The sequence below is a fragment of the Trichoderma reesei genome (genome assembly GCF_000167675.1).
Source record: "Trichoderma reesei QM6a unplaced genomic scaffold TRIREscaffold_5, whole genome shotgun sequence".
Lineage (NCBI taxonomy): Eukaryota > Fungi > Ascomycota > Sordariomycetes > Hypocreales > Hypocreaceae > Trichoderma > Trichoderma reesei.
Genome location: NW_006711152.1, coordinates 1,023,724 through 1,051,455, shown reverse-complemented (window position 1 = coordinate 1,051,455; position 27,732 = coordinate 1,023,724). Strand labels below are relative to the sequence as shown.

The 27,732-nt window shown below is 53.2% G+C and overlaps 10 protein-coding genes across 10 annotated transcripts; 8 read left to right on the top strand and 2 right to left on the bottom strand.

Annotated features, from left to right (window-relative positions):
* Positions 1 to 2,323: 2,323 nt before the first annotated feature.
* Positions 2,324 to 3,819, top strand: TRIREDRAFT_105557 (glycosyltransferase family 34; the record flags this gene model as incomplete). The annotated part of the gene is made up of 3 exons (XM_006963850.1): positions 2,324 to 2,732; positions 2,796 to 3,096; positions 3,150 to 3,819. The coding sequence occupies 3 exons, from the start codon at positions 2,324 to 2,326 to the stop codon at positions 3,817 to 3,819; spliced, it is 1,380 nt and encodes a 459-aa protein (XP_006963912.1).
* A 1,234-nt stretch (positions 3,820 to 5,053) lies between these two features.
* Positions 5,054 to 6,482, top strand: TRIREDRAFT_105556 (uncharacterized protein; the record flags this gene model as incomplete). Its single annotated transcript, XM_006963849.1, has 6 exons — positions 5,054 to 5,076; positions 5,106 to 5,189; positions 5,236 to 5,257; positions 5,612 to 5,656; positions 5,765 to 5,786; positions 6,109 to 6,482. The coding sequence occupies 6 exons, from the start codon at positions 5,054 to 5,056 to the stop codon at positions 6,480 to 6,482; spliced, it is 570 nt and encodes a 189-aa protein (XP_006963911.1).
* Positions 6,483 to 7,141: 659 nt separating this feature from the next.
* On the top strand, positions 7,142 to 8,014 carry TRIREDRAFT_38536 (glycoside hydrolase family 16; the record flags this gene model as incomplete). Its single annotated transcript, XM_006963499.1, has 1 exon — positions 7,142 to 8,014. A coding segment is annotated over one exon (873 nt), but the record flags the coding sequence as incomplete, so codon positions are not given.
* Positions 8,015 to 10,083: 2,069 nt separating this feature from the next.
* On the top strand, positions 10,084 to 10,574 carry TRIREDRAFT_105553 (uncharacterized protein; the record flags this gene model as incomplete). The annotated part of the gene is made up of 2 exons (XM_006963848.1): positions 10,084 to 10,375; positions 10,549 to 10,574. 2 exons carry the CDS (start codon positions 10,084 to 10,086, stop codon positions 10,572 to 10,574), a joined length of 318 nt encoding a protein of 105 aa, XP_006963910.1.
* Positions 10,575 to 10,950: 376 nt separating this feature from the next.
* TRIREDRAFT_124327 (Hypothetical protein) lies at positions 10,951 to 12,993 on the bottom strand (the record flags this gene model as incomplete). The annotated part of the gene is made up of 1 exon (XM_006963664.1): positions 10,951 to 12,993. One exon carries the CDS (start codon positions 12,991 to 12,993, stop codon positions 10,951 to 10,953), a length of 2,043 nt encoding a protein of 680 aa, XP_006963726.1.
* Positions 12,994 to 17,615: 4,622 nt separating this feature from the next.
* Positions 17,616 to 18,533, top strand: TRIREDRAFT_121004 (uncharacterized protein). The gene has a single exon (XM_006963847.1). It carries the CDS (start codon positions 18,025 to 18,027, stop codon positions 18,481 to 18,483), a length of 459 nt encoding a protein of 152 aa, XP_006963909.1. The 5' UTR covers positions 17,616 to 18,024; the 3' UTR covers positions 18,484 to 18,533.
* Positions 18,534 to 20,100: 1,567 nt separating this feature from the next.
* Positions 20,101 to 21,120, top strand: TRIREDRAFT_39351 (uncharacterized protein; the record flags this gene model as incomplete). The annotated part of the gene is made up of 2 exons (XM_006963500.1): positions 20,101 to 20,374; positions 20,468 to 21,120. Coding segments are annotated over 2 exons (927 nt in total), but the record flags the coding sequence as incomplete, so codon positions are not given.
* A 900-nt stretch (positions 21,121 to 22,020) lies between these two features.
* rps18 (ribosomal protein S18, S13 family) lies at positions 22,021 to 23,009 on the top strand. The gene is made up of 3 exons (XM_006963846.1): positions 22,021 to 22,094; positions 22,313 to 22,443; positions 22,580 to 23,009. Exons 1-3 carry the CDS (start codon positions 22,056 to 22,058, stop codon positions 22,878 to 22,880), a joined length of 471 nt encoding a protein of 156 aa, XP_006963908.1. The 5' UTR covers positions 22,021 to 22,055; the 3' UTR covers positions 22,881 to 23,009.
* A 204-nt stretch (positions 23,010 to 23,213) lies between these two features.
* On the bottom strand, positions 23,214 to 24,409 carry TRIREDRAFT_46582 (uncharacterized protein). Its single transcript, XM_006963522.1, has one exon. It carries the CDS (start codon positions 24,234 to 24,236, stop codon positions 23,289 to 23,291), a length of 948 nt encoding a protein of 315 aa, XP_006963584.1. The 5' UTR covers positions 24,237 to 24,409; the 3' UTR covers positions 23,214 to 23,288.
* Positions 24,410 to 24,928: 519 nt separating this feature from the next.
* On the top strand, positions 24,929 to 26,981 carry TRIREDRAFT_121000 (tryptophanyl-tRNA synthetase). Its single transcript, XM_006963845.1, has 7 exons — positions 24,929 to 25,385; positions 25,448 to 25,533; positions 25,590 to 25,639; positions 25,704 to 25,923; positions 25,993 to 26,422; positions 26,475 to 26,528; positions 26,597 to 26,981. Exons 1-7 carry the CDS (start codon positions 25,092 to 25,094, stop codon positions 26,918 to 26,920), a joined length of 1,458 nt encoding a protein of 485 aa, XP_006963907.1. The 5' UTR covers positions 24,929 to 25,091; the 3' UTR covers positions 26,921 to 26,981.
* Positions 26,982 to 27,732: the final 751 nt, after the last annotated feature.

The following is a 27,732-nucleotide window of genomic DNA, read 5'->3' as shown; positions in this document are numbered from 1 at the left end:
TAGCGACCAAGTAAAATTCTCCTTATCGCGCCATTTGCCAGGCACCAGGTACAATCGCAGCTACGGGTACAGCTGCAGGTAGAGCTAAGGTAGGACTACTCGTACTAGAAGCTTCGTATTACCACGCACGAGGCACGAGCTTCGAGTCTTGTGTGCCCGTCGCACGCCGATTGTGCGGGCTCGCGATATGCCGCTGTCCTTGCTTTTTTTTCTTCTTTTCTTTCGTGACTCCATCCCGTAACCGTCATACTTGAGACGGTTCGCGGTGGCCGCTTGCAGCTGTGCGTCCCATCACGCGAGGACGGGATTGTGTCGTTGCTCCAGCCCATACGAGATGTAAAATTGGCGATGTGGGCATTGCTCATCATTCTCACAGCTGTAAGACGCAGGAGATGAGAATACGCTGTGATAAGCCTTGCATGATGTTGCCCAGTCTGGTTAAATCAGGTCGTTATTGATTACAAGGACAGGCGCTTCCAGTGCTCGCAACTCTTGACTGCCAACCGACGCAAGATACGAGCCGGTTGAAAACCAAAGGCGTGCGGCCCCCTTTTCCCGCGTGGAAGATGCATCTCGATCCGCCCGCTTTGGCACCGTGTCATCTGTAAAATAGGCCACCACCTAGTTCTAGAACACCCTGAAAGGCCGTGCGTGGGAAGAGAAAAGGACCGTAGAAACGGGCCTTGATTGCTGCAAAACATACAGTATTTAGACAGGCCACAGGGGAAAGATGTACATACTGTAAGGTGAAGCGAGCAATAGCAGAAAGAAACCGCTGACATGGGATCCTCATTGTTCATCTTTGCCGTTGAACTTACACAATAAGGTATCCTCGTGCCTATACGTATAACCTACCTACCTCTATGGCCGTCGATGCCATCCATACCTGAGCAAGCTGAGGTAGGTAGCTGACAAGGCCAGATAATGGCTTCAACATTCCCCTGACACCTTCAACTTGGTTGTTTAAAAAATCTTTCCTTAGCTCGAGACGCCAACATCGTACCTGTACCTGCCAAGTACTTCAAAGTAATCTTCTTTGCCAACTTGTTGCGTGCCTTCAATCTCTGTCAAACGGTACTGGTTAAGTACATGGTACGCGCTTGGCCTTATCAAGCATCGTCAGCATCGCGCCGCCTTGGTCGCAGCAAGTAGCCCCATCCTGCTGCTACTGCCCAGGCCCGCTCGCTGTTGTACCCTCTGTTCTCAGCCACGCAGCGCACAGCCTGCCCTTGGCGGCATCAGCACCGCTGTGAGCATATTGCAATACTTTGCGCTCAGCCGCCGCCAAGTACCGCAGCAGTCCCGGTACCAGCCCAAGCCAGAAGCAACCTGGCCCTACGGGGACCCTTGGCAGGATTTGGGATGCCAGACGTGCCAATAATAAACCGCCTCTCTCTTTTTCCCTTTGGACCCCCATCCGATTGCGATTATTGCTCTAGCACTTCCTGCAGTAATACTATCAATCTCATTCCGACTTCTGGCCACAACGCGATCCTGCTCCTCTAGCGCCTGCTCTGGCCTGCTGTCTCTCTCTCTCTCTGGTCGTGGCTGCGGGTTCCGTCTCTGCTTCTCGCGATCATTCTGTCCTCCAGGGCTGTCAGGATCTGGTCCAGCGTTCGAGACCCCCCCCAAACCAAAACCACCCCCCTCCCACACTTCTGGAGCCCGTGTGCTCGCCCTCTGTACGAGGCATCGTCTCTGTCCCTCGCTCTGCTCTGCATTAAGCTGCTTGCATAGATACATTATCATCTTATTTTATCGTCACACTCATTTTTTTTTCTTACCCCTTCTCTTCTAGCTCTGGTGGCGCCTCCGTATTGGGAAAGCCCACGCCCGCCCGCATTCTGCTGCCAACGCCCGACTCCGTATTTCGACCACCTGTCGAATCGAGCTGCTTCGAGCCTTTTCCTCCCTTTGCCGGGTCAGCATCAGACAAGCTCTTCATCCTGGCTTCCCAAAGGCTCCCGGCCGGCTCCTCGAGCTCCTTCAACGACCGGGCTCAGCCGTCCCATCACCGGCGGCGCTCCTCGGTTGGCAACCAGACCCTAAGCGAGGCGCGCGCTGGCAGCCTGCTGTCCATCCATCCTCGCGCAGCCAACCAGGCCCAGCTGTCCCCCATCGTCGGTACGTCCTCTCGTCTCCCCGTCTCTCCGTCTGTCCGCCTCTGCGTCGGCGTTCTCCCCTCGCCGACCGGCTCCCCTTGCAGGCCTTCCCGCGTCGCCTACCCTGCGTCATCTTGTGTCGCGCAAACTTGACGTCGCTCGCTGGCTAATCTCTGTGCTCCCCTGGCTCGTTCGCTGTCACAGGCACGCCCGCCGACCCAATGTCTCTGTCTCGAAGCCCGTCGCCTGTCCCGGGTGGGGGCTGGTCGAGTCCTGGCTTGAATATCAACAGCGGTCGCTCGAGTCCTTCCAATGCCGCCGGCAGCTCCGTCTCTTGGGAATCCGCCAAGATGAGGAAGCAAGGCGCCAATGGCTACCCGTCCTTCTCGACCCAGAATCAGGGCTTCTTCACCCGCCACATGCGCCGCATATCGAGCAGCCTGCCACGATTCGCCGCCGGCCCGGGCAATACCTACGCGGAGAGGGAAAAGTATGAGCGAGGAGGACACAGCCCGCACGCCGGCGGCGGGAGGTTACGAGCCTTTCTTGCCCGCATTGGCAGGAGGCTAAAGTGGAGGATTCTGCTCCCGCTCATCATCATCTGCACCATTGTGGCGTACTATGGCACTCGTGAGTAGATCACCCAATGCTACATTCGCAGGTCAATGGGCTCATTTACTGACGGGAACACAGACGAGGCTCCCGGCTTCGTTCACTGGTGGCGACGGATCTCAATGGGTGGAGGCGGCGAAAAGTTTGTCATTATCCTGGGGGCCAACGTTGGTGGAGGTGTCATGGAGTGGAAGGGAGCTCGAGAGTGGGCCATTGAGCGAGACAGCGTTCGCAACAAGCGGAAATATGCCACGAGATGGGGTTACGACTTGGAAATCGTTGACATGAAGACCAAGAAGCGATACGCCCACGAATGGCGAGAGAGCTGGGAAAAGGTCGACTTCATCCGCGCTGCGATGCGGAAATATCCCAAGGCTGAATGGTGAGCAGGATGCAACAGGATTATCCTTTTGGCAGTCGGCTAACTCAACCTAGGTTCTGGTGGCTGGACCTCAACACCTACGTAATGGAGCCATCGTACTCGCTGCAGCGTCATCTGTTTAACCACCTCGATCGACACGTTTACCGAGACATTAACGTCTTCAACCCTCTCAACATCACCCACCCCCCCACGGAAGAATACCTGGATGCTGAGGCGCGAAGCCCCGTTGGCGATGGCAATATCAACTCGGTGAACCTCATGCTCACCCAAGACTGCTCTGGGTTCAACTTGGGTTCTTTCTTTATTCGACGCAGCGCCTGGACCGAGCAACTTTTGGATATCTGGTGGGACCCGGTGCTGTATGAGCAGAAGCACATGGAATGGGAGCACAAGGAGCAGGACGCTCTGGAGCAACTGTACCGGACCCAGCCCTGGATTCGACAGCACACGGGCTTCCTGCCGCAGCGCTTGATCAACAGCTTCCCCCCGGCTGCGTGCGCGGACGAATCGGGTCTTAACAACACCAGGATACACTACAACGAAAAGGATCGCGACTTCGTAGTCAATATGGCTGGCTGCGAGTGGGGTCGCGATTGCTGGGGCGAGATGTATCACTACCGCGAGTTCAGCTACTGGCTCAATCGAAACCCTTGGGAGCTTTTCAAGGAGGAGATTGTGGCTGTCATCTGGTACAAACTCACGGGCCAGCGAGTCAAGCTATAATCTGGGCTTCATCTTGCATAGGAAAACGGGCTTGCATTTTCACCCCCTTGTGCCCCAGCGCAACCCGTCGTTTGCCCCATGGGCTAGACACAGCGCATTTTCCGTTGGTCAGCTCCATTTCTAGCACAGAGCATTCTGAGGCATCAATTTTGTTTTCTTTAATCCTGATTTTGCTTGTTGCATAGATGTTGGTTTAATTGTTTTGTTTCTTGATTGTACCAAGGCATTAACATGTCCCCTTTCTTCTGCACGGCTGGACGAATATAATTGACAAATGACTGGGAGGGTCACCATTTGACGAGACGACGAACCACAGGCATCTGTCGACTGACTGGAGCAACCTACGCCGCGAGCATTACAGCGGTCGATGGCAGTGCATCAGTCGGGAAGACAGATTGCCACAAAAGGAGAGGAGAAAGGAAGGGAGATGTTCGCTTTCCATGTCAGATACACACGGTATTTTGGGGACAAACAAATTGGAGAGGCTATCTAAAAAGGAAAGGAGGCTGTTAGGGAAAGGAAGGGCGCACAATGCATGGGGTGTCATTGCTTGCGTTGGCAACGCTTGCAATATCTGGTGATTCTTTCTTTCTTTGCTTTGCTGTTGGATGAGGAAAGATGAGGATGAAGAGGAGGAAGCGAGAAGAACTTCTGGGGCAGACATTTGTTTATCAGATGGAGCCTTTGTGGTCATGATTGGGTATATATTCTGGAAAAAAAATCATCATAGACTTGTTTTCTTTAGTGTATATATATCTGTAGTTTCCTATTTAACCGTCGTTCAATATCGATTGAGAGGGCGGAAGTGTTGGGTATGCCGCCTATGGCGAAGTAACCAGTGGGTGGGATGATTTTACTGAGGGGATGCATGCGATGGTTTCGTAATTAAGGTTAACGCACCCTTGTTGATAGGGGGGGAACTGTCACCGATTGCGTGCTTGTAGGCGGAATCGTGGAGCAGCAGATAAGCGATGAATGGGGGACGGGATGCAATGGGGTTGACTGACCCCCATAAGTCCTACTCTATGCTGTTTGGAAGTATGAAGGTCTGGTGCTAGTAGGTCTCTGCCGCAGAAGGATCGACAGCGAAAACAGCCAGAATGGGAAGGTTTCTTGATGTTTCATAGAAAGTGTGTGCGTCAAAGCAGATGGAGGAGGAGGAGGATCAATAGGGCCGAAGAGGATTGTTTCGGTGTGTGATGGTGGTAGGTACAGCAGTAGGAATCTAGTCACGATGGCGGGCTGCAGTGATATGCCGTATGTGCATGTGTCCTGTTACTGAATAGTTATGTTTGGTTGAGTGCCGAAAGGTGTCTGGTTCGGGGGTGCGTGAATCTTCTCACCTTGGTCGAGGATTTCTATGGTGAAGGGTATGCCAATTTTTGTCTTTACTATGGATGTGAAAGACTTTTGCAGATGCCTTATACTAGGTAATTTGGTAAATGCTGAATGCTGCAGGTTGACGCGGCAGTCAAGATGGCAATGATCTTTGCTTACCTACCTAGTAGGTACCTAGAGATAGAAGAAGATTAAGGATTAAAGGCAAGGTACCCGTGGACCAGTAATAGAACCAAAAGGTACCTGGATTCTCTTCGGGAAGACCCTAGCGGAATCCGGAATACCGAACAAAGGGGCAGTTTTGCGCGTGTATCTTGTTAGGTACCTAGGAGGCCGGGGGTGTTTTTGGTAAGAGATTTGAGAAGAGAGCGACGCTCGTCAGAGGTCCTGTAATAGTTTTGGGCTTCTGGTAAGTGTTATCTGTCGAGGAAATTACTACTGAAGCTCTTGCCAGCGCCTACCTCTTGCCAAATCTCTGATGAAAAACCCGGCCCGCCTGGTAGGTAGGTACCTGGGTGAACGAGTTGGCGTGCTTCAAGAGTTCAATCAGAACCACTCAACGCAGTCGAATTTAAACTTCGCAAGGGCTTTTCAGAATCTAAGGTAGCTTCCAAGGCAGCAGATCGCAGGTACGAACTGTACCGGTTGCAGCTGCCATGTCTAGAATGAAGCATGCGCCCAGTTTCAAGCTGGTGAGTGCCTCCAGATGCGCCTTCCCTTCCCTTACTTTCGGCTGCAGGAAACAACTGCCTCAGGCACTGATCCAAAGATTAAAATACTAGGTACAGTATAGAATGAAACCTCAGAAGTGTAAACTCTTGCACTCGTTTATGCAAGTACAGCCTCGATTCCAATAACCGACCTGGCTGTTCCCGAGAAGCTGCGCGCCTATAAATGATCAACTGGTGCAGCAAAACCAGACACGCAAACGCCCATCATATGACAGATTAGCCGCGCAACCACCCCCAATTTACGCGCCGATCAAGGATCGCCAGCCAGACAATGCGATCCGAGATCCCTCACCCCTGTCGCTCAAGCGATCAATTGGCCCCGATGCGCCTCCATCTCGTCTCACTTGCGTGCTCGTGTGCACGTATCTCTGCCCCTTTGGCGCCCGCGTCCCGAGTCCCCGGATCCGGCTGGATCACTCAACGGGGGAGACAACGAGTATCAGCATGGCAACATGCAACGTTCTTTTTGCAAACGGCGTCGCTCTCCCGCTGGGCGCTCCTTGGCTTATCTGCGCCGCGGCGCGTCTGTTGCAGGCCTCTGAGAGTTTGAGCCTCCTGAATGGCTTCTTCGGTTCCGGCCGTGAAACGGGCTGAGGAAGGGGATTTGTATACGAGAACTGTCTGTATTTAGACGACCCGGTGGCCTCAAGTTGCCAATGTGCAAAGGACTGACGCTCTCGCCTCGCTCTTCTCTCACTTTTGTTTCGCTTCCTGGTGGACTCAGCCTGGGCCGTTCAATCCTTTCGGTGGCTGGTGTTCTCTTATTGGAGAGGAAACAGTGTGTTGATCGCTCAATTGATACAAGTTCAAAACCAATTCACGCAGTCTGTCAATAGCTTCGAGTTGGCTTTCACTTACAAAAGAAGGTATTCACGGTTGCCTTCAGCCTGGCTTCTCTCTCTCTCACGCATACTCACCTTCTTCCAAGCATATAGTCACCGGCCTTCATTTGTGTATCTACGCCAAATTTCTTCTGATATCTTAACTCTCTTACAATTATATACATCTCGACCCCGGTGGTTATCGGACAGTCTATACTCTTGCGCTCGACTATCACGCCTGCTAGACGCAGTCCCGGTCTCTGTTGCTCTGGTGGCTGGCTCATATTGCAACTTTGACAATCTCGAAACACATCTTTAAGATACCTCTAAAGGCTCATATCCAGCAGCGCTACAATGTACGCCTCTCGAAGTCTCACCCTGTCTCTCGGCGCTCTGTTTGCCTGCCAGGTTGCCCATGCTCAGGGTGGCCAGTACACTCTTAACGTTGTCTACGACGAGAGCAACTTCTTTTCCAGCTTCGACTTCTTCAGCGAAGCCGATCCTACACATGGCTTCGTCCAGTATGTTGACGCCCAGACCGCCAATTCCTTGGGACTCGCGGGAATCTCTTCGGGAGGCATCTTCATAGGCACCGACTCAACGACCCAAAATCCGTCCGGCGGCCGCAAGTCGGTTCGCGTAACTTCGCAACAGCAGTTCACTCACGGCCTCTTCATCGCCGACATTGCCCATATGCCGGGCAGCATCTGTGGAGTCTGGCCTGCCTTTTGGATGGTTGGCCCAGATTGGCCAAATTCGGGCGAAATCGACATTATCGAGGGCTACAGTACTCAGACGACCAACGCCATCACGCTCCACACAGCACCCGGCCTCAACATCAACAACAAGGGGTCTAACCCGTCTACCAGCCTGCTGGGGAGCGACTGCGGCCCTAATAGCTCAAACACCGGTTGTGGCCAGAAGACCACGGACAACCAGAATTACGGCGATGGATTCAACGCCATTGGCGGAGGCGTCTATGCCACCGAGTGGACGTCCAGCCACATTGCCGTCTGGTTCTTCCCCCGGACCAACATCCCCGCCGACATCAACTCTGGCAACCCAAACCCCAGCAGCTGGGGCACTCCCCTGGCCAAGTTCGCCGGGAGCAACATTGGTGGTTTCTTCAAGAACAACCAGATTGTCTTCAACACTGCGTTGTGCGGCGACTTGGCTGGCGGTGTTTGGCCGTCTGACCCTGAGTGCTCCGCCTTGGCTCCTACGTGCGAAGAGTATGTTGCCAATAATCCGTCGGCCTTTGTGGAGGCTTTCTGGATTGTAAACTCTGTCAGCGTGTACAACCAGGCTTCTTAGTCAGGCTCCAGAGGACCTTTAGGAAGGGAAGCTGGGGATGGAATCCTAGAGTGAAGAGACGAGAGGAAACGAGGCAGGACGCTCGGTGGAACAGAGGAGGAGATACCCATGGGTTTATGCTGAAAGTATCAGCTGGGCAATGGTGGACGATGGTTGACGGATCGTTTCAAACTTGGTTGTTCTAATTGCCTCGCCGAGGCTTCATTTTTGTTCTGCTGTTTTTATTTGCCTCTGTATGTACATTCTTATAAACTACCTACCTAGATAGCTGTTCTATAAGCTCGAGCAATCCACGTGAACACTACCTTATCCTACTGCAAGTGGACGGATGTCAAGACTCCCGTCTCGTTAGCAAATGTGGCTGAGGCGGGCCGAACCTTGGCCTCCCCCCTTTGCGCGTATCTTGTCGCCACACAAGTACTCTGTACTTGTTCTCAACGGAGAATTTACATGAAGAAGCCTTGAATCTCTTCAATTGATGATTTGTAAGTCCAAGATAGCAGCGAGAGTGCGAACAAAACCGACCCAAGTGACAGCTTATGATACACTTGACAAGTAAACAGCACAGATCCCTCGGACATTGGGCCGTCGGCAAAGGCCATTCTCCCGAGTTGCAGTAAAAAAAAAAAAAAAAAAAAAAAAAAAAAAAAAAAAAAAAAAACCAACGCCGTCTCCCTACCAGAACCAAACATCGTGGCCTTTTCAAGAAAGTTGCCCATGATTAGTAGTTGTAGGATTAGGATTGCCTTGCTGATGTCTATGAGTGGATAGTCTATCCGGATTTCATCAAGGATGGCAGGGTGCCGACTACCTTATGCGTCTGGGTGTCATTGCTGGGGTTGATGGTGTTTTTGCTTGGACTTCTTGATTAGCATTGTTAGAATCACAGGTTGTCTGTATTTATATCCGTCTTTTGTGGACTTTTTTTTTTTTTCTTTTGACATCTCTCAAGGACTTTGGTCATATTAAAACGTCTCTCTACATAACACTACAAACCTGCGAAATCCACATCAAAAGTGGACAACCCGTCGTCAGGATGAGCTTCATCTCAGGCTTAGATCCCACGAGAAACTCTTACTCCCTCCTCGCAGTAAGCCACACGCACCATGACCGCGACCAGACTCAACAGATACATTGAACCACAAACTAGCAGGTTCCCGCAGCAAAAGGGGGTGGGCGGGGGGGGCGAGGGGATAAAAGAGCATGTTGGCCTTGGGATAGGAAAAAAACGACGGGGACACAAATGATGCTTTGTTCTGGATGCCTCTTCTTTTGCCTTGTCCTTCTTGGGTCGTCGCCCACGAAGCATGCTCGGATGCTTGTTCCTGCGGTCCCCCTGTGCGACGTTTGAGGTCTGAGCAAACAGTTGCTCGTCATGCAGGCAAGCGAGAAAAAAAGGGGCGCACAAAGCTTGCATGGAATCCTCCGATGCAACTTTACTCTTCGGCCGAGCCGTAAATCCCTCCCGACAACTCAACAACGACATCAGCCTTCAAAAGCCTCATCGAGACTCTGAATCACAGCTGAGTGGAAATCAAAAAATGAGGAAATGTCACTGATTCATCGTCCTCTCCTACCGGACAGGGCTATCTGTCCTCCCTTTCCTTCACGCGAGATGAACACACGTCTGCCTTCGAATCAACATGAAGAAAAGCCTGACTGACGCTGTCCTTTGACCTCCCTCATGCTCCTCCTCGTGACACGCCACGCCTCGATCTTCGTAGAACACAAACACCGCCTTCAGTATCAAAAAGTCCGAGAAGTGTTTGCTTCCACGCCTTACTTTCCGTCTTCCAGACTTATACAGATCATTTATATTCCAGAGAAGGGTCTATCGAGCTCTTTCCACAACAGCAATCACATCACAGACAGATCTAACAACTTTCCTCTAGTATATAAGACGAAGAAACCGTCTCCCTACAAACACCTACTCAAACATCTATTCAAACACCTATTCAAGCATCAAACAACACCTCAAACACCACGGCAAAAAACATTCCTAGACAACGTTACCTACAACATTACCTACATAAACAAAACAAACCAGCCGCAAACCCGCAATGATCCTCAAGTCCCTCCTCCCAACCCTCTCCCTCCTCCTCCTCCTCCTCTCAACTCACGCAAAAACAACAACAACAACCCCCCCAATCCGAACCACCTCGTCGTTCCCATTCTCCAACAACACCAACAGCAGCAACGCCGCTCCCGCGCCCACCATCACGCCCGGCCCCCTGCACTGCGACATCACCTACTGCGTCAACGGCACCTCGTACTGCCACTTCTGGGCCGGCGTCACCACGTGGCACAAGACGGGCCCGTCGCCGGGGGAGCTCGTCACTACGCTGGGCGTGTGTAAGCTTGGGAGGCCGAGGACCAAGACGGCTGTGTGAAAAAAAGAGAAAAAAAAAGGGGAGAAGATGAATATACTTACTCTCCGCCTTCTGCAGATGATGGGTCATGATGTAGGTTGTTGTTGCTGCTGCTTTGCTGTCTTTTTGAGGTGGGACTTGACTTGGAACATGCAGACTTCTTGGGAGTTTCGAGGGGATAAGGTAGGGTACCTATGATGAGGTGGAGGTTGGATCTTGTCAATTCTTTTGCTGAGGAAGAACGAGCATCACGATGGGAAACATTGAATAAAGGGGAGGGGGGGCTTCAATTCTATGGTGCCATGAGCGAAGGGGACCAAGGGAAAGCTGGACAAAACGTCTTTTTTTATCCGTCAGGACTGGCAATGTTCAAGTTAAGATGACAAGGTTACACTATAATACAAATCTTCAACCATATGTGCCCACCCCATGTTGATGGCAAATTATTACAGGCTTGATCAGTCTACAAATCATATACACTAGAAAATCTCTACTCTACCTCCAAACGAGTCGAGAGGCTTGGCAGTGTGCCACGTTGGAAATCAACACCGGATCGGCTCATCTATCAGAACCAGACGCCACTTCCATCCCCCCAAAGCTTCCGCTCCTCACCAGTCTCGGAGCCTCCGTCTCCGCCGTCGGCACCGCAGAGTAGCCCGGCTTCGTGTTTCCAGAGAAATCCCCGGCAGACGACATCTCGTCATCATCCTGGTCCGCACCATGCTCCTCGTCAGCCAGCGTCTCGGGCGGAACTGAGACGTCGTCCTTGATCTTCAGCACGAAAAAGGCGGCCACCAGCGCAAAGAGGCCTCCGAGCGCCAAAACAATGGCAATGCTATGGTCGCCTGGTGTTCCCCTCGGCTTCTGCCATATCTTGAAGATTAAGCTCGATCCTATGTTGGCAATGATCTGAGGACAGGAGACGGACATGTTGTGGATGCCCATGATGACACCAGCTTGGTCAACCTCCTCCTCCTTTGGTGCTTCAATCATCTCCATCGGGGACGTATGACCACCAGATGGAGTCAAAGGAGGGGGGCCCGGGGAAGCGCCACGATTGTCACGTCGGGCGCGCTTGGCGCGGCGGGCGAGGGCATCGCGACGGCTGATCTCGGCGCTGATGATGGCGAACGGAGCCCACAGGGTAATGGCCCAGGTGATTCCAGCGATTCCGATCAAGGCCGTTGCGCCGCCGACAGACCTCACAAACAAGGTGCAGACCATGACAATGGCGAAGAGAATGAGAGATCCGAACCAGGCCCGTCTAAGGGTGAAGCCGGGTATCCTCAGGTGGTGCAGGAAGGATTTCTTGGGGTCAGACTCCGAGCTGTCCACGCCAGGATGGCTATCGTACGTCGGTACAACAAGAAAAGGCAGAAACACATTGACCAGCAGGCTCACGATGGAGTTGATAAGAAGAGCGAAAGAGCCCATGCGAGTTGCTTGCTCGTAAAGCTTGTCAATCTCTGAAGGAGTCATGTGAGGGTTCTTCTCCAGAAACGGTTGGACGTAAATCTCGCCAATGTACGAAGACGTATAGAACAGCAGGGGAAAGAAGCCGACCCAGCCAAAGAACTGCACCTGGCACACCCGCTTGATCTGCGGCGGCAGTCGCTTGATTGATTTGATGAGGGTGAAGAAGAAGAGGAAGATGCTGTGCTTCTTGCGCGGAGGGCCTTCCAACCGCGGATCTCTCTCCTTGATCACTGCAGCGCTCAAAAGGACCGTCGACCCAAGCGCAAAGCTTGCGATGGCGCACAGAATCTTGAACTGGGTATCGCCGAGGAACCACAAAGGCTTGGTCAGGTTGACGTATCCCGCAATGAATCCGATAATGTTTCCAATGCCCGTCATGCGGCTGGCCATGGAGTTTGCAGCTTCCTGCTGATGGGCAGGCCCGCAGTCAACGATGAAGGCACGGAGAGCGGCCTGGACTGTGTTGATAGCAAAGTCCAGCAGATAAACTCCAATCACAGCCGTGACAATGACGGTGATCTTGACTCCGTGCGATTCGGGAGCGGCACCAAAAATGCTCAGGATACCACTGACAATCTCCTTGGTCCAAGCCAAGAAGAGCAGCCCTACAATGGTGGCGGCAGCACCGCCAAGCATAAACGGCTTCCTCTTACCCCATGGGAGGCGGCAGTTGTCACTGAGCATGCCGACGTATGGCTGCACCAAGGTGCCGGTCAGGGGACCCGCGATCCAGACCAGAGCCATCAGAGACTTGCTCAAGCCTAGGGATAGCAGATATGGCGAGCCATTCGAGAGCTCCACAGACCATGCAATTTGCAGACCTCCAATGCCGATGGTCAAGATGGTCAGATACCATAAGCTCTTGGTTGTGTCGCTGTCGTCAGTATGGCTATCGCGTCGTCCGTCCGACCGGGAACCAAACGCATCGTAGTCGGCTGGAGGCAGCAGCGGCGAGTGTTCATCGTTTGTGGGTTGTTGGCCCTGCTCATGCCGCTCGTCGATGGAGCGGTTCCGGGGAGAAGCGGCGCCCGGAGTCGACGATGTGCTGGCGGTCGGTGTAAACTGCTGCTGCCGAGGAGCAGGCGTCTCGCCCTGCTCGGACTCGCGGGGGGACGATGCCGTCATGGTCGATTAACGGGCCGGATGTGAATCAGTCAAGTAGACTGGAATGCGAGTGGGAATGCGGCAGCGCCGGCAAAGTCAATCAGCGAAGAAGCATGCGATACCTTTGGATCGAAGCAGAATGATGATGGGCGATGATATAGAGCGATGGACGAGCTACAGAACAGTAGGTAGCTTCACGAGAAGGCCATGACCGGTTGAACGCGAGCGTTTGAAGCCGGCACCGAAGGCTGTGTTCTTCAGCTGGGCAGCAAGCCTGCCACAAAGACGAATCAGGTGCCTCGCTCAGACCAGACGAATCACGCGGCGAGGCTGAGGAGGAGGATGCTTGGATGAAACGAGACCACGCGATCAAAACAGCTGGCACTGCATGTACTGTCGAAATGGGGGATCGATCAAGGCAGTGGAACCGTCGCACAGATGCAGGTGCCGACTCGTGGGACACACAGCCTGGGGGTGTTAACCTGCTGAGGAGAAGACGGATGGAGTTAGAGAGCCTCTGGTACGCCGAGGGTGACGGGCAAGAGTCGAAGTGCATCAATCACGAGCTTCAGGGAGTTCGGCTGGAGGGCATCGTGATGCGTCATGTGGGCACGAGCCAATCAGAATGCGCCGGTTGCTGACGAAGCGCGCTGATGTTCAGGCACGAAGAATCGCGGAGAAGAGCTGAAGGGGCAGTGACATCACCAAGGCGTTTGCCCAGTCGCTGCAAGAGTACAGTTTAGGCAAGTTGGCCATCTGCTTCGGAGAGGCTGGCGCCGGTTTTGCAATCATATCGTGGATAAAAGAATGGCATTTCTCTTTAGCATCGTTTCACCCCAGATCAGCCTTTTGCTATCGTACTGTCGTCCTGGGGCATCCGATCTGGTGCTGAATAACAGCGTCGAAGACCACATGGGCGCTGGAGATGTCATGCTGTGGAGCTAGAACACTGGCTCGGCGAAACTCGTGGGACATTCCAGCCTTTGTATCGATAGACCAGGCTGAAAGACTCCAGTCCCCAGTCGCCTTGCGTAAGCTCGATACTGAGGAGACACGATACTGCCATGCCCAGTAGGAGCCCATAGACAGGTTACGTCAAGTAATATGGGTCGGCCTTGTTCTGGGACAGCATCCTGGACGATTCCCCAGCAACAAAGGACGTTGTCAAGTCGACAATGCCCCACGCAGCGGGTTAGTATAAACCACACACTCTCCTGACGACATTCGACATATGAGTGGGTGCGTCAAACCGGGTCTCATGGTACAGTATCATTCAGCAGTACATGAGTACGTCTGCTGCTGGCATAAACTCATAGAAGAGCACAACTCGGGAAAGTCCTCTTCTTCATCACTTGGGTGCAAGATATCAGGTGCTGTGGCAGGAGATGCGCTAGGTACTGAGGTAGAGCCTTGGAAGCGACTTGACCACCAGCCCTGGTAGGTGTATGATGGTCGCTTTGGAGACCTTCCGAGTAAAGTTGAGATTCTGTGGGGGAAAGCGGGAGGATATCATGACTGCTAGGGGGAGGGTATGATGCTGCTTCAAACTACCTAGGTAGGTACGTTGACCCTATGTGAAGACCCTATGAGAATATACTCTCCGCCTAGACTGTTAATGTGAGCTGCTCTGTGAGTGTCTTTGTCTTATCTGCAAAATTCACTTGAATGTACCTACCGCACGACTTCAAAGGCACATGAGTCGCTTCTTCTGCATGACTGTCAAATTGTCAAATTTGCATGCAAGTCAGGCTTTGGAGCGGCCTCACTTCCTTGATCCATGGGGGTGACCAGTACTGGATGCAGAACAAGCCTTGAGCCAAATGTGACAGGCACGTCGCACCAACAAGTGCAGAGATGCCAGCAGATCCGTAGGTACAGCATCACTGCCCAACGTGCGGTACAAGGGCGAGGCCTCTGTGTAGGAGTAGGTATGGATGTACATTTCGGATGACCCGCGAGCGTCACGATCGTCGTGCCTTGGGGCACATGGCAGTCCAGGCGTAGCAACGACACACAATGTCTCAGCTCCACCCAATCAATGTGTGTTGGATCTTTCCTCCTCGTCTGGATTTTCCCTCGTTGTTGGTCCTCTGCCCACTCAGCAGATAAATGCACGTTGATGATTTTTCTTCGTGAATTGGCCCATGCTGTGGCACTCTCCCGAACAACGCATACATGCGGTATACCACTCCGCCTTGCCCCCTCACCAACACCAAGAAAGGAGGCGAAGGTTGCAGCCATCACTAGTAGTACCGCCACCAGTGCAAGATGCCGTGGGCTGACACCTTCAAAAACCCGTCTCGGGACATCCAAACAACGTGAGGCGCCTGCGCCGGAGGGCACGAACGAGATCGCCCGCCCATTATCGCCGGCTCTTTACGGGACGGCTCAACCGAGAGGGTGTCCTGCAAGTCTTTGGGCGTCCCCCATCCAGCAGATGGTGGCACTGACGGATATCCGCCACAGCCGCTGTAGACCCGAAGTCGACCACCCTCCAGAGATGAGTTTGGCGCCTTTGCAACTGATCGCCAACGTTCGAGAAAAAGACGGTTCGCGACTGGAACAGTGAGGAGAGCTCGCTAGCGGTCTGATGGCGCAATTGGGGGGGGGGGGGGTGTCATCTTGGCGGAACCGCCGAGGACGCTCTCAGAACCATGTCATATGTGCATAATATTGGACGTTGAGCAAGTGCATAGGCCAATTTGGCCAGGCAAATCCAGCTGAACCGCACTTGGTCCCCCCCCCCCCCTCCAGAAGCCCTGTTCCGTACCTTATGTAGGCGAAATCGTGTCCGCTGCCCAGATCCGTGGCCGATCAACCACGACGACGGACTGACATCCATGTCGGCTCCCGTTTTTGCGACTCCCACGGGCCTTTGCAGAGTCGCAGTGCGCTAACCTGGTGTTGCGACGGGACAGCGAGTCAGCTTCTTTTTGGTTCGAGTGCCGGCGCGGAGCCAAGACTGAATCTGCGCGGTTTCCCTCGGCCACACGGGATGCGTGTATCAGCCAGCGCCGTCGTCTGGGCTGTGTCGCTGTGTCGCTTTGTCGCTGTGTCGCTGTGTCTGTGCAAGGCTGGGATAGAGTAACAAGCCGTCACATCAAACGCCACATCAAACGGCGTGCGAGGGACATGGTGGTTTCGTCCCCAGATGAGGATTTCTCGGAAGAGGCGAGGAAATCACAGTGCAAACGCAGAACAATGGACCAAGATTCATTCAAGTCACGAGCTCGTGAGAACTTAGACGGGGGCGCGAGAGACAGTGTCCCACCGTCCGCGGCCTTGTTCCGAGTCCTTGGACGCGTCCGGCTTACCAGACGCCAGACTGTCTCGCCGTCTCCGCTTTCTATTTTCACCTGCGACAGTACCTTACCTTTTACTGTACGAGGTACGAGCGACACCCTCAGCGTCTGACAGAAAAAGAAGTCGGATGCAGTGGCGGACGGAAAGGAGAGCGACGTCGAGAAGATCTAATTAAACATGCATATTCGTGCATGCGATGCTCCTGTTAGTAGGTATGGCTGCTGCAGCTGTCTCTCGGCGCGGCGTCCCAAGCTCATGGACTTTGCGGCAGATGCACTTTTTCCCTTTCGACAAGCACCCCTTGAATCATGGTTGCACACCCAACCTGGAAATGAAATCTATGAGGATCACAAGTGAGGCTTCACTGCTAGCGGCGCCTCCGCAATCTGAGACCGGCGCCTGCGCACCATACGAGTACATTACATACAGTACTTTGCGAGGCGATGGAGGGCTCCTTTCGGGGATAACTGGGACTCGTTGGTTGGCCCCGAGGCTGCGATTTATTCCGCCGAGGATGTGGTGGGTGGACGGACAAGGCCAACCAGCGACCTGAAAAAGGACCAAAGGGAGGGAGAATCAGGAGGTCGCTAAGAAAAAAAAAACCCCCGAACCAGTACCTAGGTACTAGAGTGGTAGCCAGAACAGCGCCCCCCCCTTCTAGAGCAGGCCGCTAAGATTTGCTCCCAATGCCGTGGCCGCAAACAAGCCCCAGCAGCTCCATACTGACTTCATTGCTGGTGGGGGCTGCGGGAACCCCGGCTGGGGAATTTCGCAGCGTTGCGACGAATTCCTGGAGATTCTGGAGCCGGCTGGACTCGGTGGGCTCGCTGGACGCGGTGCTGGGCCAATGGCAGCCGCAAGCAGCTCGGGGCGCCGGTCCCCTGGTCGTCCGTTTCGCTGGTGCCTTGGATGCGATGGGGGCGTGTTTCTGCTCCGCTTGCGCCAGATGAGAGAGAAAGGCCGAGTTTTGCTGGGGGGGTCGCCACCTGGGGAACACGGACATTGCCTGTACCGTCCAGTACTGACAGATACTGACAGATACCTCGTCGATTCGCTCTTTTTGTAGAGGAAATGATGGTATACAACCTGGTGGCACAAATGCAGGTCTACCTACCTATGTACATCAATAATGTGGCCCTGACTAGCAGCAGTTCGCAGACAATCGTCCTTCCCTGATCCCGGCACTGATTGACTCGATCCGTGAGCGCTTTTCGACGTTCTCCTTTTGAAATAAGTAGCCGTCGATCTGCTCCCGGGCGCGCCTGCGTTTCGCTTCTACGTTTGGTTCTTTCTCTTTTCTGTCTTCCGTCAAAAAAAGCCTGGCCTCGAAGCTATTCCAGCCATCTTCAACCGCCTTTCAGCCACATTCAGCCATCTACACCCATTGTGCAAACTCTAAGCCTTACGGGCTGCTTTGGGAATCGTCAAAACAGGATACGCTCTGCCAACCTGGTACCCTTCGCCTTTGAGGCTGTTTGCTGGCCCTTTTTATAAAGCGTTTTGCTTTCGCTCCCCCAAGCAAAGGGCCTTGTCCGAACACACCTACCTACTCTCGGAACAGCCCCCGACAGCCCCCGACCCCGGCGTCTAGTCTGTGATACAAACATTCGAACCCTCGGCTGTACTCTGCACTCCGGCATAACAGCTCGCACGAGTACATAAAACATCAACGCCTGCTCTCGAGGCCTACCTAGTAGAACTGGCCTTCCACCGACTACCTACCACGACAAACCACAGCCCAGCTTCACAATGGCTATCCGAGAGCGATTCCGCCGCGCCCTGCGCAGATCCGACGACTCAGACACCATCATTTCTCAGACAGACTCAAATACCACGACAGCATCGTCGTCGGCCCGACAGAGCTCCAGCTCCGAAACCGCTCCCCAGCTATCGCTGAAAAAGACCAGCTCAACATTATCAAGGACACTCGCCTCATTCAGCCTCCGCAGCAAGGAAAAGGACAAGGAGAAGGAGGCGGCGAAGCGCGAGGAGAGGGAGCGCAGGAAGAACAAGGGCCGCAAGTGGAAGCACCCGAGCGAAAAGCCCATGACGGAGCAGAACCTGAAGCACCAGGAGATGCTCAGCCATTTCAAGATGGAGTTTGGCGCCTCCGACCCCAGCCAGATCCTCCAGGACCTCGACTGCGACGGCATCAGCCCGTGCTGCACGCGCGTCAACAGCTGCGACCTGGGGCCCGAGGATGTCTGAGTTTGCGTGCCTGATTTGAGCGCTGCGTGCGTTGCTAAATCATGGATTGCACATGCACGATTGCAAGCATTGCCGGGAACCGAGAGCCGGAGCGACGCGATGCCTGCTTAGCATGCGACTTGCGACCGGGGATTCCCCTCATTTGCCAGATCCAAACCACCACCACGGCTAGGTAGATCTGACCGGCGATTGTATGCAACGCAGTCTAATGCCTTATCCTTTTCAGCATGCGACCACATGACGACGGCCACATGACAAGGCGCGTGCTGTTTTCTATTGCAGCAGCTTCAAGAGAAATCATCTAGCCGTGGCAGTTTTTCCGGCGGATTTCTTCCACTATCTTTACCTTCATCTTCAACACCAATTTCGGACACCAATCTTCAACTTTCTTGCTACCTACCTTATCTAATGCCTCCTCACCGACACTACAACGCTGCGGAGACCGCCACCCCCACCGGCAGCGATTGTACCTGCATAGCATGAGGGGACAGATCTGAGATCTCCCCAAACCGTCGGCGGCCTTCATGCGACCGCAGCGATTCTCTCCTTTTCTTCGATTTGACAGCTTTTTTTTTTCTCTCTCTTCAGTTTATTCCGCGCAGTCCGCATCTCAGTTGCGATGCGAGATTTGCACACTTCACCTTGTGCTATGTTCACCACGACGCAAATGGCTATGACGATGGAGGGCGGCTACACCTAGACGACGTGGGTTTCTGGGACCCTGCCAATTACTGTTTCCTTTGTCTATCCTATCTATTACCTGTGCTTTGAATCTGGATACACGGGAGTTTGGAAATATTCTACAGAGGTTTTAGAAAAGATCTCGCTGTAGACGGATCACGGCGTTGGATGGCTGGGAACAAACTGGGCATGACCTGAGCGATCGGGTTCCATACATATACGGCACTTGCAATAATTGCTCGTGTCTCTCACAAAGAGTAGATGTCTCTTGAATAAATCTATCGATACTCATCTAATTCGTTGATCCCATCTGCAACAAGTGCTATACTGTGAATTAATCCGGGGCTACCTAGGTTCAAGACGAGGGTGAGGAGAAATTGAGAGTGAGACCTGTCTTGTCCGACTGCGTAGGAACTCTGTGGTTTGGCCCAAACAGAAGCCAGCGTGATATCACGCCAACAACATTGACAGCTTCGTCTTTGCGCATCCTCGCCCCCCCTCAAACAATGACCTAGCACTATGCAACCCTTTTATACTCGCGTCAACTGCAGCGCTATTGCCGCTCAGCCTTGAAATTTGGTGCGGCTTGATGCTTTCTGTGACTACTCCCGAGCTCTGCCTCCTCGACTGTCTTGAGAAGTGCACCTGATAAGGTACCTCGGATTTGCTCGCCAGGCAGCTGGCATATGGCAGAATGGCCACCACTACCAGGCCTGGCAGGTGCCCTCTCGCGCCTTCCCGCTGGGCTCCTCCAGTACTCGTCACTACCTCGAGCCTGGCCAACTGGCGGCCAAACTCTGCCATCTCAAGCAGACTCTTAACGGCAGCAGCCTTATGCGTCAGACGCTGACCTTGCATCACCCACGACAAGACTCTCCGAACTGACAAGCAGGCAGCCTCCCCGATCCAGCATCCAGCGGCCCGCCTCCAGAGATGGCCAAGTCCTTCTTCGTCCTCAAGCTCAAGGCGGTGCCGACCCGGTATGGCCTGTCCAAGAACATCCAGGACCTGTTCACGGCCTTGGATCACTACCACAGCGGCTCCATCGACGCCGTGGAGCTGGGCAGACTCGTGCGCCTGAGCCCAAATCGCAGGTCGGCCATTGCCAACACCATTACCAAATGCGCGGGCATCATTAAGAAGCAGCCCGAGGAACTCACCACGTGCGTTGATGTCATCGAGATGTGCACCGAGCTCCTCGAGATCGCAGGTAAGTCAAGTGTCAGATGCGAATGCCCTTGCGGCGTGCCCTCGCACGACTTGACGCGGTTCTGCGAGGGTTGTGCTGACAATCTTCCCGCAGACAGAAAGCCTTCTACAGATGGGTTCCCCTTCATGAGGCTCCCGGCGGAGATACGGCGGAAAGTCTTCAGCCTCATCATAGACAACATTTTCCGGACCCAGGCTATCCTGCCGGCGGGCAACAAGACTCCAGGCTGCAAGTGCCCTCGATTCGAACGGGACAATACGTTTCAGACAATCCAAATGAGAGACTTGCCGTGTCTCTTCGGCTCGAATTCGATGACGGGCGAGTTTTTCCGAGTCTTTTACCGCGAAAAGTCGTTTCGATTCAGATGCCCCTGCGAACTACAGTCGCATCTGAGTCGCAACAACATGTTCCGCCAGAATGTGAGGAGCATCTTGGTTTCGTGGAGCGGCCCTGAGGCGGCAAAGACATTCAAGCTGTTAAACAAGCTTCCTAAGCTTGACAGTCTTGGGATCATTCTCTCCAAGCTGACATACATTCATCTCAACGAGCGGGCCACGGTTATGAAGTCTTACTTCCCTTTGTCATTCAAGGTCACGAGAATAGCGGATGTCCTCGGCCTGGACGAACTCTTAGAGATACGCGGACTTTCTCGAGTCGGAGTTATGCTTGCGCCACCCTCCAGAGGCGGTTCTCAGTCGCACGAGATGGACCGGGCCAATCTCTTGGAGCTTTTGACTAGCAGACTGACGGGGCCCAAGGAGGTGAGTCCGCAGCCCTTCGGCTTCATCCCTTGAATTAGGTTTTAACGGCAACCAGGAAGATGAAGATATGGAGGACGAAGAGTGAAACCAAGGCGAAGCAGTGATGTTAAGTCTCAAGGGAGAGTAGTAACGCTATGGCGAGCGAGTTGCTGGGTAGTTTGCTCCCTCGACGGGTCAGTTGATATTCTGGGATGTATCGAGCTTTGGGTGTGTAAGGGCGAGGTGGCTGAAGCTGGTTGAACAAAGTTACATCAGAAATCAAATGCGGTCTAATGGATAAGGTAGGAAACCTGGAATGAGGAATTGCGGGATATGTAACAACAGATAAATTACGAAAGCCTCCACACAAATAAAGGTCTCGTACTCAAAAAACGTTGTGATTGCTCTTGTCTTATACCCATACAAAAGAGTACGGGCATCCGGCTCAAGACCAGCGGGCGAGGACACGCTGGCCGAGCGATGGAAACAGACGATGCTTCTAGCTACTTGAAGAGTCTACGAGCACCTACCGTCTCAAAAGGGCATGTAATTTGTTGCTAAGAAGTTAAAAGCTCTTGTATGTGATGCAAGAGCTCCAGGCATGCTGTTGATAATGGGAGCAAGATCTCGACCAAAGCAATTCGGCCGAGAGAAATTTTTGGTCAATTTCAAGATGGGAGGTTGGCGGGGTGTGCGGATGCAAAACACGCACGGCTTGCACACACTGTCCAGAGACACGCCAAGTCAGCAGATCACGTGCAGCTCATGCACGTGATTGCTTACGTTGGCAGGCTTTGTGTGTGCCCTACTTTGTGCCCCCACAAGGGCCGAAAATTCCACCATGTTTAGCGAGTCCTGTGAAATCCTCCGCCCTCTTCTCTTCAACCCCGAACAATCGATTCTAACGAGCAGCACGGCAACGACCGATACAGTTGCCCAGCATGTCGCTCGTCACGGGAGAGAAGACGAACTTCCAGTTCGTAAGTGATACCAATTCACCCTGGAGGAAGGAGAGAGCATCTATTCCAGTTGCTGCCGAGAGTTTCTTATGCGGTCGTGGGATGTCATCGTCGCGATGATCCAGGAGGAAAATCTCGGAGCGCTGGGGATGCGTCTCGAGACGCGCTCGAGAGCATTATGGAAGGGGGGCTTCTCATCAGGAGCAATCAGTTGGGCTAACAGTTATTTCCTCGTCCAGATTCTGCGTCTTCTGAACACCAACGTCGATGGAAAGCAGAAGGTTATGTACGCCTTGACCAAGATCAAGGGTGTCGGTCGCCGATACTCCAACTTGGTCTGCAAGAAGGCCGATGTCGACCTGAACAAGCGGTACGCGAATACTCCGATCTATGTCTGTGGCTTTGGCTTTTGATTCTGCTGGTTGTAGAAGCTACAACCGAAGCCATCAAACACGCGAAGAACCTGGGAATCTGGAAGACTAACAAAAACTTTTTTTGAACTGCAGCGCCGGTGAGCTTACCTCCGAAGAGCTCGAGCGTATCGTCACCATCATCCAAAACCCCACCCAGTACAAGATCCCCGCCTGGTTCCTCAACAGACAACGCGACATTGTCGACGGCAAGGACTCCCACATCCTGGCCAACGGCGTCGACTCCAAGCTCCGTGAGGATCTGGAGCGCCTCAAGAAGATCCGCGCCCACCGTGGTCTCCGACACTACTGGGGCCTCCGCGTCCGCGGTCAGCACACCAAGACCACCGGTCGTCGCGGCCGGACCGTCGGTGTCTCCAAGAAGAAGGGTGGCTAATGGTTTTACTGTTTTCGGTCTGGGGTGGACAGGCGTGACGGCTGGGTTTTTCATCTTTGTGATGAGCATTTCCTTGGGATTGCTTTCTGGCATACGCAGCTGGTGCTGTACTCTAGATCAGAGTCGAATGAATTAAAAGCATTTTCAAAGCGTTATCTGAATTGTGCCATGCCACAAGATGGCCCACCATTTGGTTGAATGTGCAGGAATCAGAGATTAAATGGTCCGAGATTCAATGTATCCGTATTTTGCTGGACTGCTATCTCGTGTATAACAAAAATCTTTACGCTATGAAGCTTGGTCAAATACAAAGTACGCTTGCAAGAATCCTTCAAGCGTCAGGAAATCAATTATTGGGGTATCATTTCATTGCTTTTTCCCTTTGGCTCCCATTTCAATATGTCTACCTCAATCCTCATGCGTAACCGCCATATCCAAAACCTCGACTCTTCCTTGCCCCTTGGTGTCATTGCCAATGAAATCAGACAAGGCCTTGAAAGCACCCGGCTCAACAAAGCCCACAACCTCCCATTCTGAGCCCATGACATCCTGGCTCTCAACCTGCTCAACGTACCCCAAAATCCGATCCTTGACGGTCCCGGGCGCCTTGGCCTCGCCGCTGCCGTCCTCGTCCTCCTTCGCCGCGGCCTTGGGCGCCTTGACGGCCTGCTTGAGGACGTTGGTAGGGCACGTAACCCGGAGCTTCATCCTGGCCCGCGCGACGGGGATGGGCTGATGCGCGATGAGGGCCTTCATCGCGTCCAGGGCCTGGCTCTTTGCGCTCTTGGTGGTGGTGACGCCCGTCCAGGTGTGCTCCTTTGTCTTGGGCTTGGCCTCGCCAGCCTCTCCCGTCGTGGGCGTCGCAGCACCCGAATCTGTTGATTTCTCCTTCTCCGTGTTGTTGTTGTTCTGGTGGGCCTGCGAGCTCAACATGTCGAGCGCCTTCTCAATCATTCCAGGCGTATATACCCTCTTCGTCCGCGGATCGACCAGTTTACTGACGACAATGCTAATGACCTCATTATGCACCCTCTCCAGCTGCGCCGCGCGCTCCTTGTCGCCGACTTGCAGCTCCCCCTTTTTCAAGATCTCGAGGACAATGTCGTCGGTGGACTTTCCCTTGCCAAAGGCCTTTTCGAGGTCCTCCTTGGGCGCCGTCTGGCCCTTGGAGACGTTGAGGAAGACGTTTGGGATCTGGAGGACGTTGTCGAGGTCCGTCTCGATGCCGGAGCGCCACTCGAGGACCTTGTTCTTGTAGCAGGCGATTTCGAAGCGCTTCTTGCCCTTTTTCAAGCGCACGAGGGAGACGTTTGTGAGCTTGATCTGGTTGGAGGGGAGGTTGATCTGGCGGGACATTGTGGCGGGTTTTTCGTTTTTGGGTTGCGCTGGATCGCGAAACCTTTTTCTTTTCTTTTTTTTTTTTTTTTCTTTTTTAAGAAGAAGAAGAAGAAGGGAGGGGAGGAAGGTGAGGTCGAAGAGATGGAGAAGGAAGTTGATGCTTTATAACGAATCGCAGGCGCTATTTCAGTGCTTTTCTGTGGACAAGATCCAGACGTATGTATGCAAGGAACAAACAGACTGACGTCGAAAAGTGCAGAATGTAAATAAATCGTAAGGCTATGACTGACGTGCGGCTTGGCGGGATGGATGGACGCTGGGCTTACAAATATGGACGTGGACTAGACTGTAAGTGGATGGTGATGGCTTTGCCTTGGTTTGTCAGTAATGGGAGTCAGAAGAGGCGCAATCCACGATGAAATTATGCTGCTGCAGATGTCATCCCTATGGTCCTTCGACTCGCCATCTTGAAGTGCACTATGAGACATCTGATATGTGACTAGAGCTGTAGTCCACCTGCGTGAGGACAAGAGAAGCAATGAAGCTGTACCGCAGGAGATGCTCAAAACAGTTTAGCTGGGGGTGTAATTCTCCTCTGCCTGTCATTCTGGTGCTTATGCACACACTTGAACTTTTTTCTACCCCACCAAGAATGCGAGCCAGCCTTGCACAACACCCTGGCCTTTGATTTCTTCCTCTGCTGATATCCTGCTGGTATTGCCCCGCCTTTGCGAAGTGTTGTTGAGTCACGAGGAGTCACAGGAAGTGTTCCAAACTATACGGTTACACACAAATCTTTGCCGTGTTGGTACCGCTTCGTCAAGGTCTGAACCAGCAGCCCAGCCTCACTGCCCCCAAAGGATATAGCACGAAATGGCCGACGCTCCGATTGCACCGGCCGTCGAGGACAAGACGGCCGATGTTCCTCATGCGGCCGGCAAGCAGGACATCAACCCGTGGTCCGTGTCTGGAGAAGTTGGCGAGGACGGAAAGGTCAAGGCCATTGACTACCGGAAGCTCATTGACGAGTTCGGCACCAGCCTGATTGACGATGCGCTGCTGGAGCGCTGGGAGAAGGTCACTGGCAGCAAGCCGCATCGATTCATGCGCCGAGGGATTGTGTTCAGTCACAGAGACTTGACGGCCATTCTGGATCGTTATGAGAAGGTGAGGGGAAAAGCCACTACTGGTGAGGATGAAGTGGTATTGTTTCTGACGCGGTTTGACAGAATGAGCCGTTCTATCTTTACACTGGACGAGGGCCCAGCAGCGACAGCATGCACATTGGACACACCCAGGTGTTTGACTTTGTCAAGTACGAGACTTCTTGAAGACGTTGACTTGGGCAAGTGTTCTAATGTGTTGCCGCAGGTGGCTCCAGGATGTGCTTGACGCCCCCCTGATTATCATGTTGACAGACGGTGGGTGACTTCTGCTTCGGCACAAGGTGTCTCTACGATGAAAGCTAAATCATCATCTGTATAGATGAAAAGTTCCTCTTCTCGGAGAAGCGAACCATTGAGGAGGTCATGAGCTACACTCAGACCAACGCTAAGGATATCATCGCGGCCGGGTTCGACATGAAGAAGACTTTTATCTTCTCAGACTACGAATTCATCGGCGGTGCCTTTTACAGGAACATTTCCAGGTTCTCAAAGAGAGTCACGTTCAATGTGGCCAAGGCCGTGTTTGGCTTCGACGGGAGGTAAGTGGTAGTCGACTCTACAATGACCAGCGTTGTCACCACTAGCTAACCTTTGCTTTTCGACACTAGCTCAAACATTGGCAAGATTCACTTTCCTAGTATCCAGGGCGCCACAGCTTTTGCCTCATCGTTCCCTCACATCTTTGGCGATGACGAGACCAAGTCGGCCAAGATCCCCTGTCTGATCCCTTGCGCCATTGATCAAGACCCCTACTTCCGTTTGACTCGAGACTGCGCGACGAGCCTTCGCTACGCCAAGCCCTCGCTAGTCCACATGAGGTTCCTAGATGCCCTACAGGGTCCGGGTTCCAAGATGTCAGCCAGTGACGACACTTCTGCCATCTTCATGAAGGATACGGCCAAGGAGATCAAGAACAAGGTCAACAGATACGCCTTCTCAGGAGGCCGCGAGACGGTGGAGGAGCACCGTGAGAAGGGAGGCAACCCGGATGTTGATGTATCCTTCCAGTATCTGCAGTTCTTCCTGGAAGATGATGAGGTATGGACATACATTGTCATGACGAAGGAGTTAAACTAACAGCATGGTACAGGAATTGGCCAAGATCAAGGCAGACTACACGAGTGGCAGCCTTCTCACCGGCGACGTAAGTGCTCCAATCGCTATGATTACCTGATGACGATGATGATGATGATGCTGACGGAAAACAAACAGCTCAAGGCAATCTGCATTGCGAAGCTGCAGGAGTATGTTGGCGCATTCCAGGAGAGGAGAGCCAAGGTGACGGACGAGGTTGTGAAGCAGTTCATGGCCGTCCGCCCGCTGGAGTGGCAAGGCAACCCCAAGGTTCCCCGGGCGGATCTCGTCGTGCCGGAGATTAAGACGGACGAGACCGCGGCCCCGACGGAGGGTGGACCTGAGAAGATGACCAAGAACCAGCTGAAGAAGCTGCTCAAGGAGCAGCAGATTGCAGCCAAGAAGGCTGAGAAGGCGAAGCAGAAGGAGGAGGAAGCGGCCAAGGCTGCTGAGAGCAAATAGATGTTACGCCTATATATTATGAAGAGAAATGAATATCTGAGAGAAGTTCTCAGTTCTTTGGACACGATGTGAGGGCCTCATTGGCGGGCTCCAGTATGGTCTCACCCTCTATAAGTCGATTTGTTGAATATTACTCCGTACACATGCATGCGTCTAGGGTAGACCTGAAGCGTCGCAACGATATGGAGTCATTGCTGCATACCTTATGTGACAAGTCAAGCCTCTCAGTGAGTCCACAGTATGTATAACTGAAATAACAAGGCAGCCACACATGCTCATCAATACCCGACTTTGAACTATTCCCCCTTTTGAAGATACATGAATGCTTGATTCCTGCAGCATAATCGCTGCCGTCCTGTCGCTCCTGGAGATTGAGTGCTGATTGGGGCCACGTGAACGGTACGAGCCGGGGCCCTGAGGTTGTCCAGGCCTGAAGCGGCAATATGTGGGGGCTATCTGTATCCTGGGGGAACCTTTGCTGTCGCCAGCATAGGTATGTAGCACGGGGTTGCTTGGGTACCTTAGCAGGCAAGCTGTACATATTGCTCAGGTACCAAGAACAGTCACACGAGGTGCATGAATACTTAGTACCTAGGAGACTGGGAGAGAGAGAGTCGTTGCGTCAATGTCTTGGGCGGCAATCATTGTCCATTTGCAGCATATCCATGTATTTGCGTATCCCCTGATTGTCGCCGCTGATGCTCGCAGCCACGGCGGCCATCAAGGGACCCAAACAGTGCCGGGTACGGGATCCGCTAACCGGACCAGCCAATCGCCACTAACAGCCGGCCACCCTCGCCGCTGCGGTTATC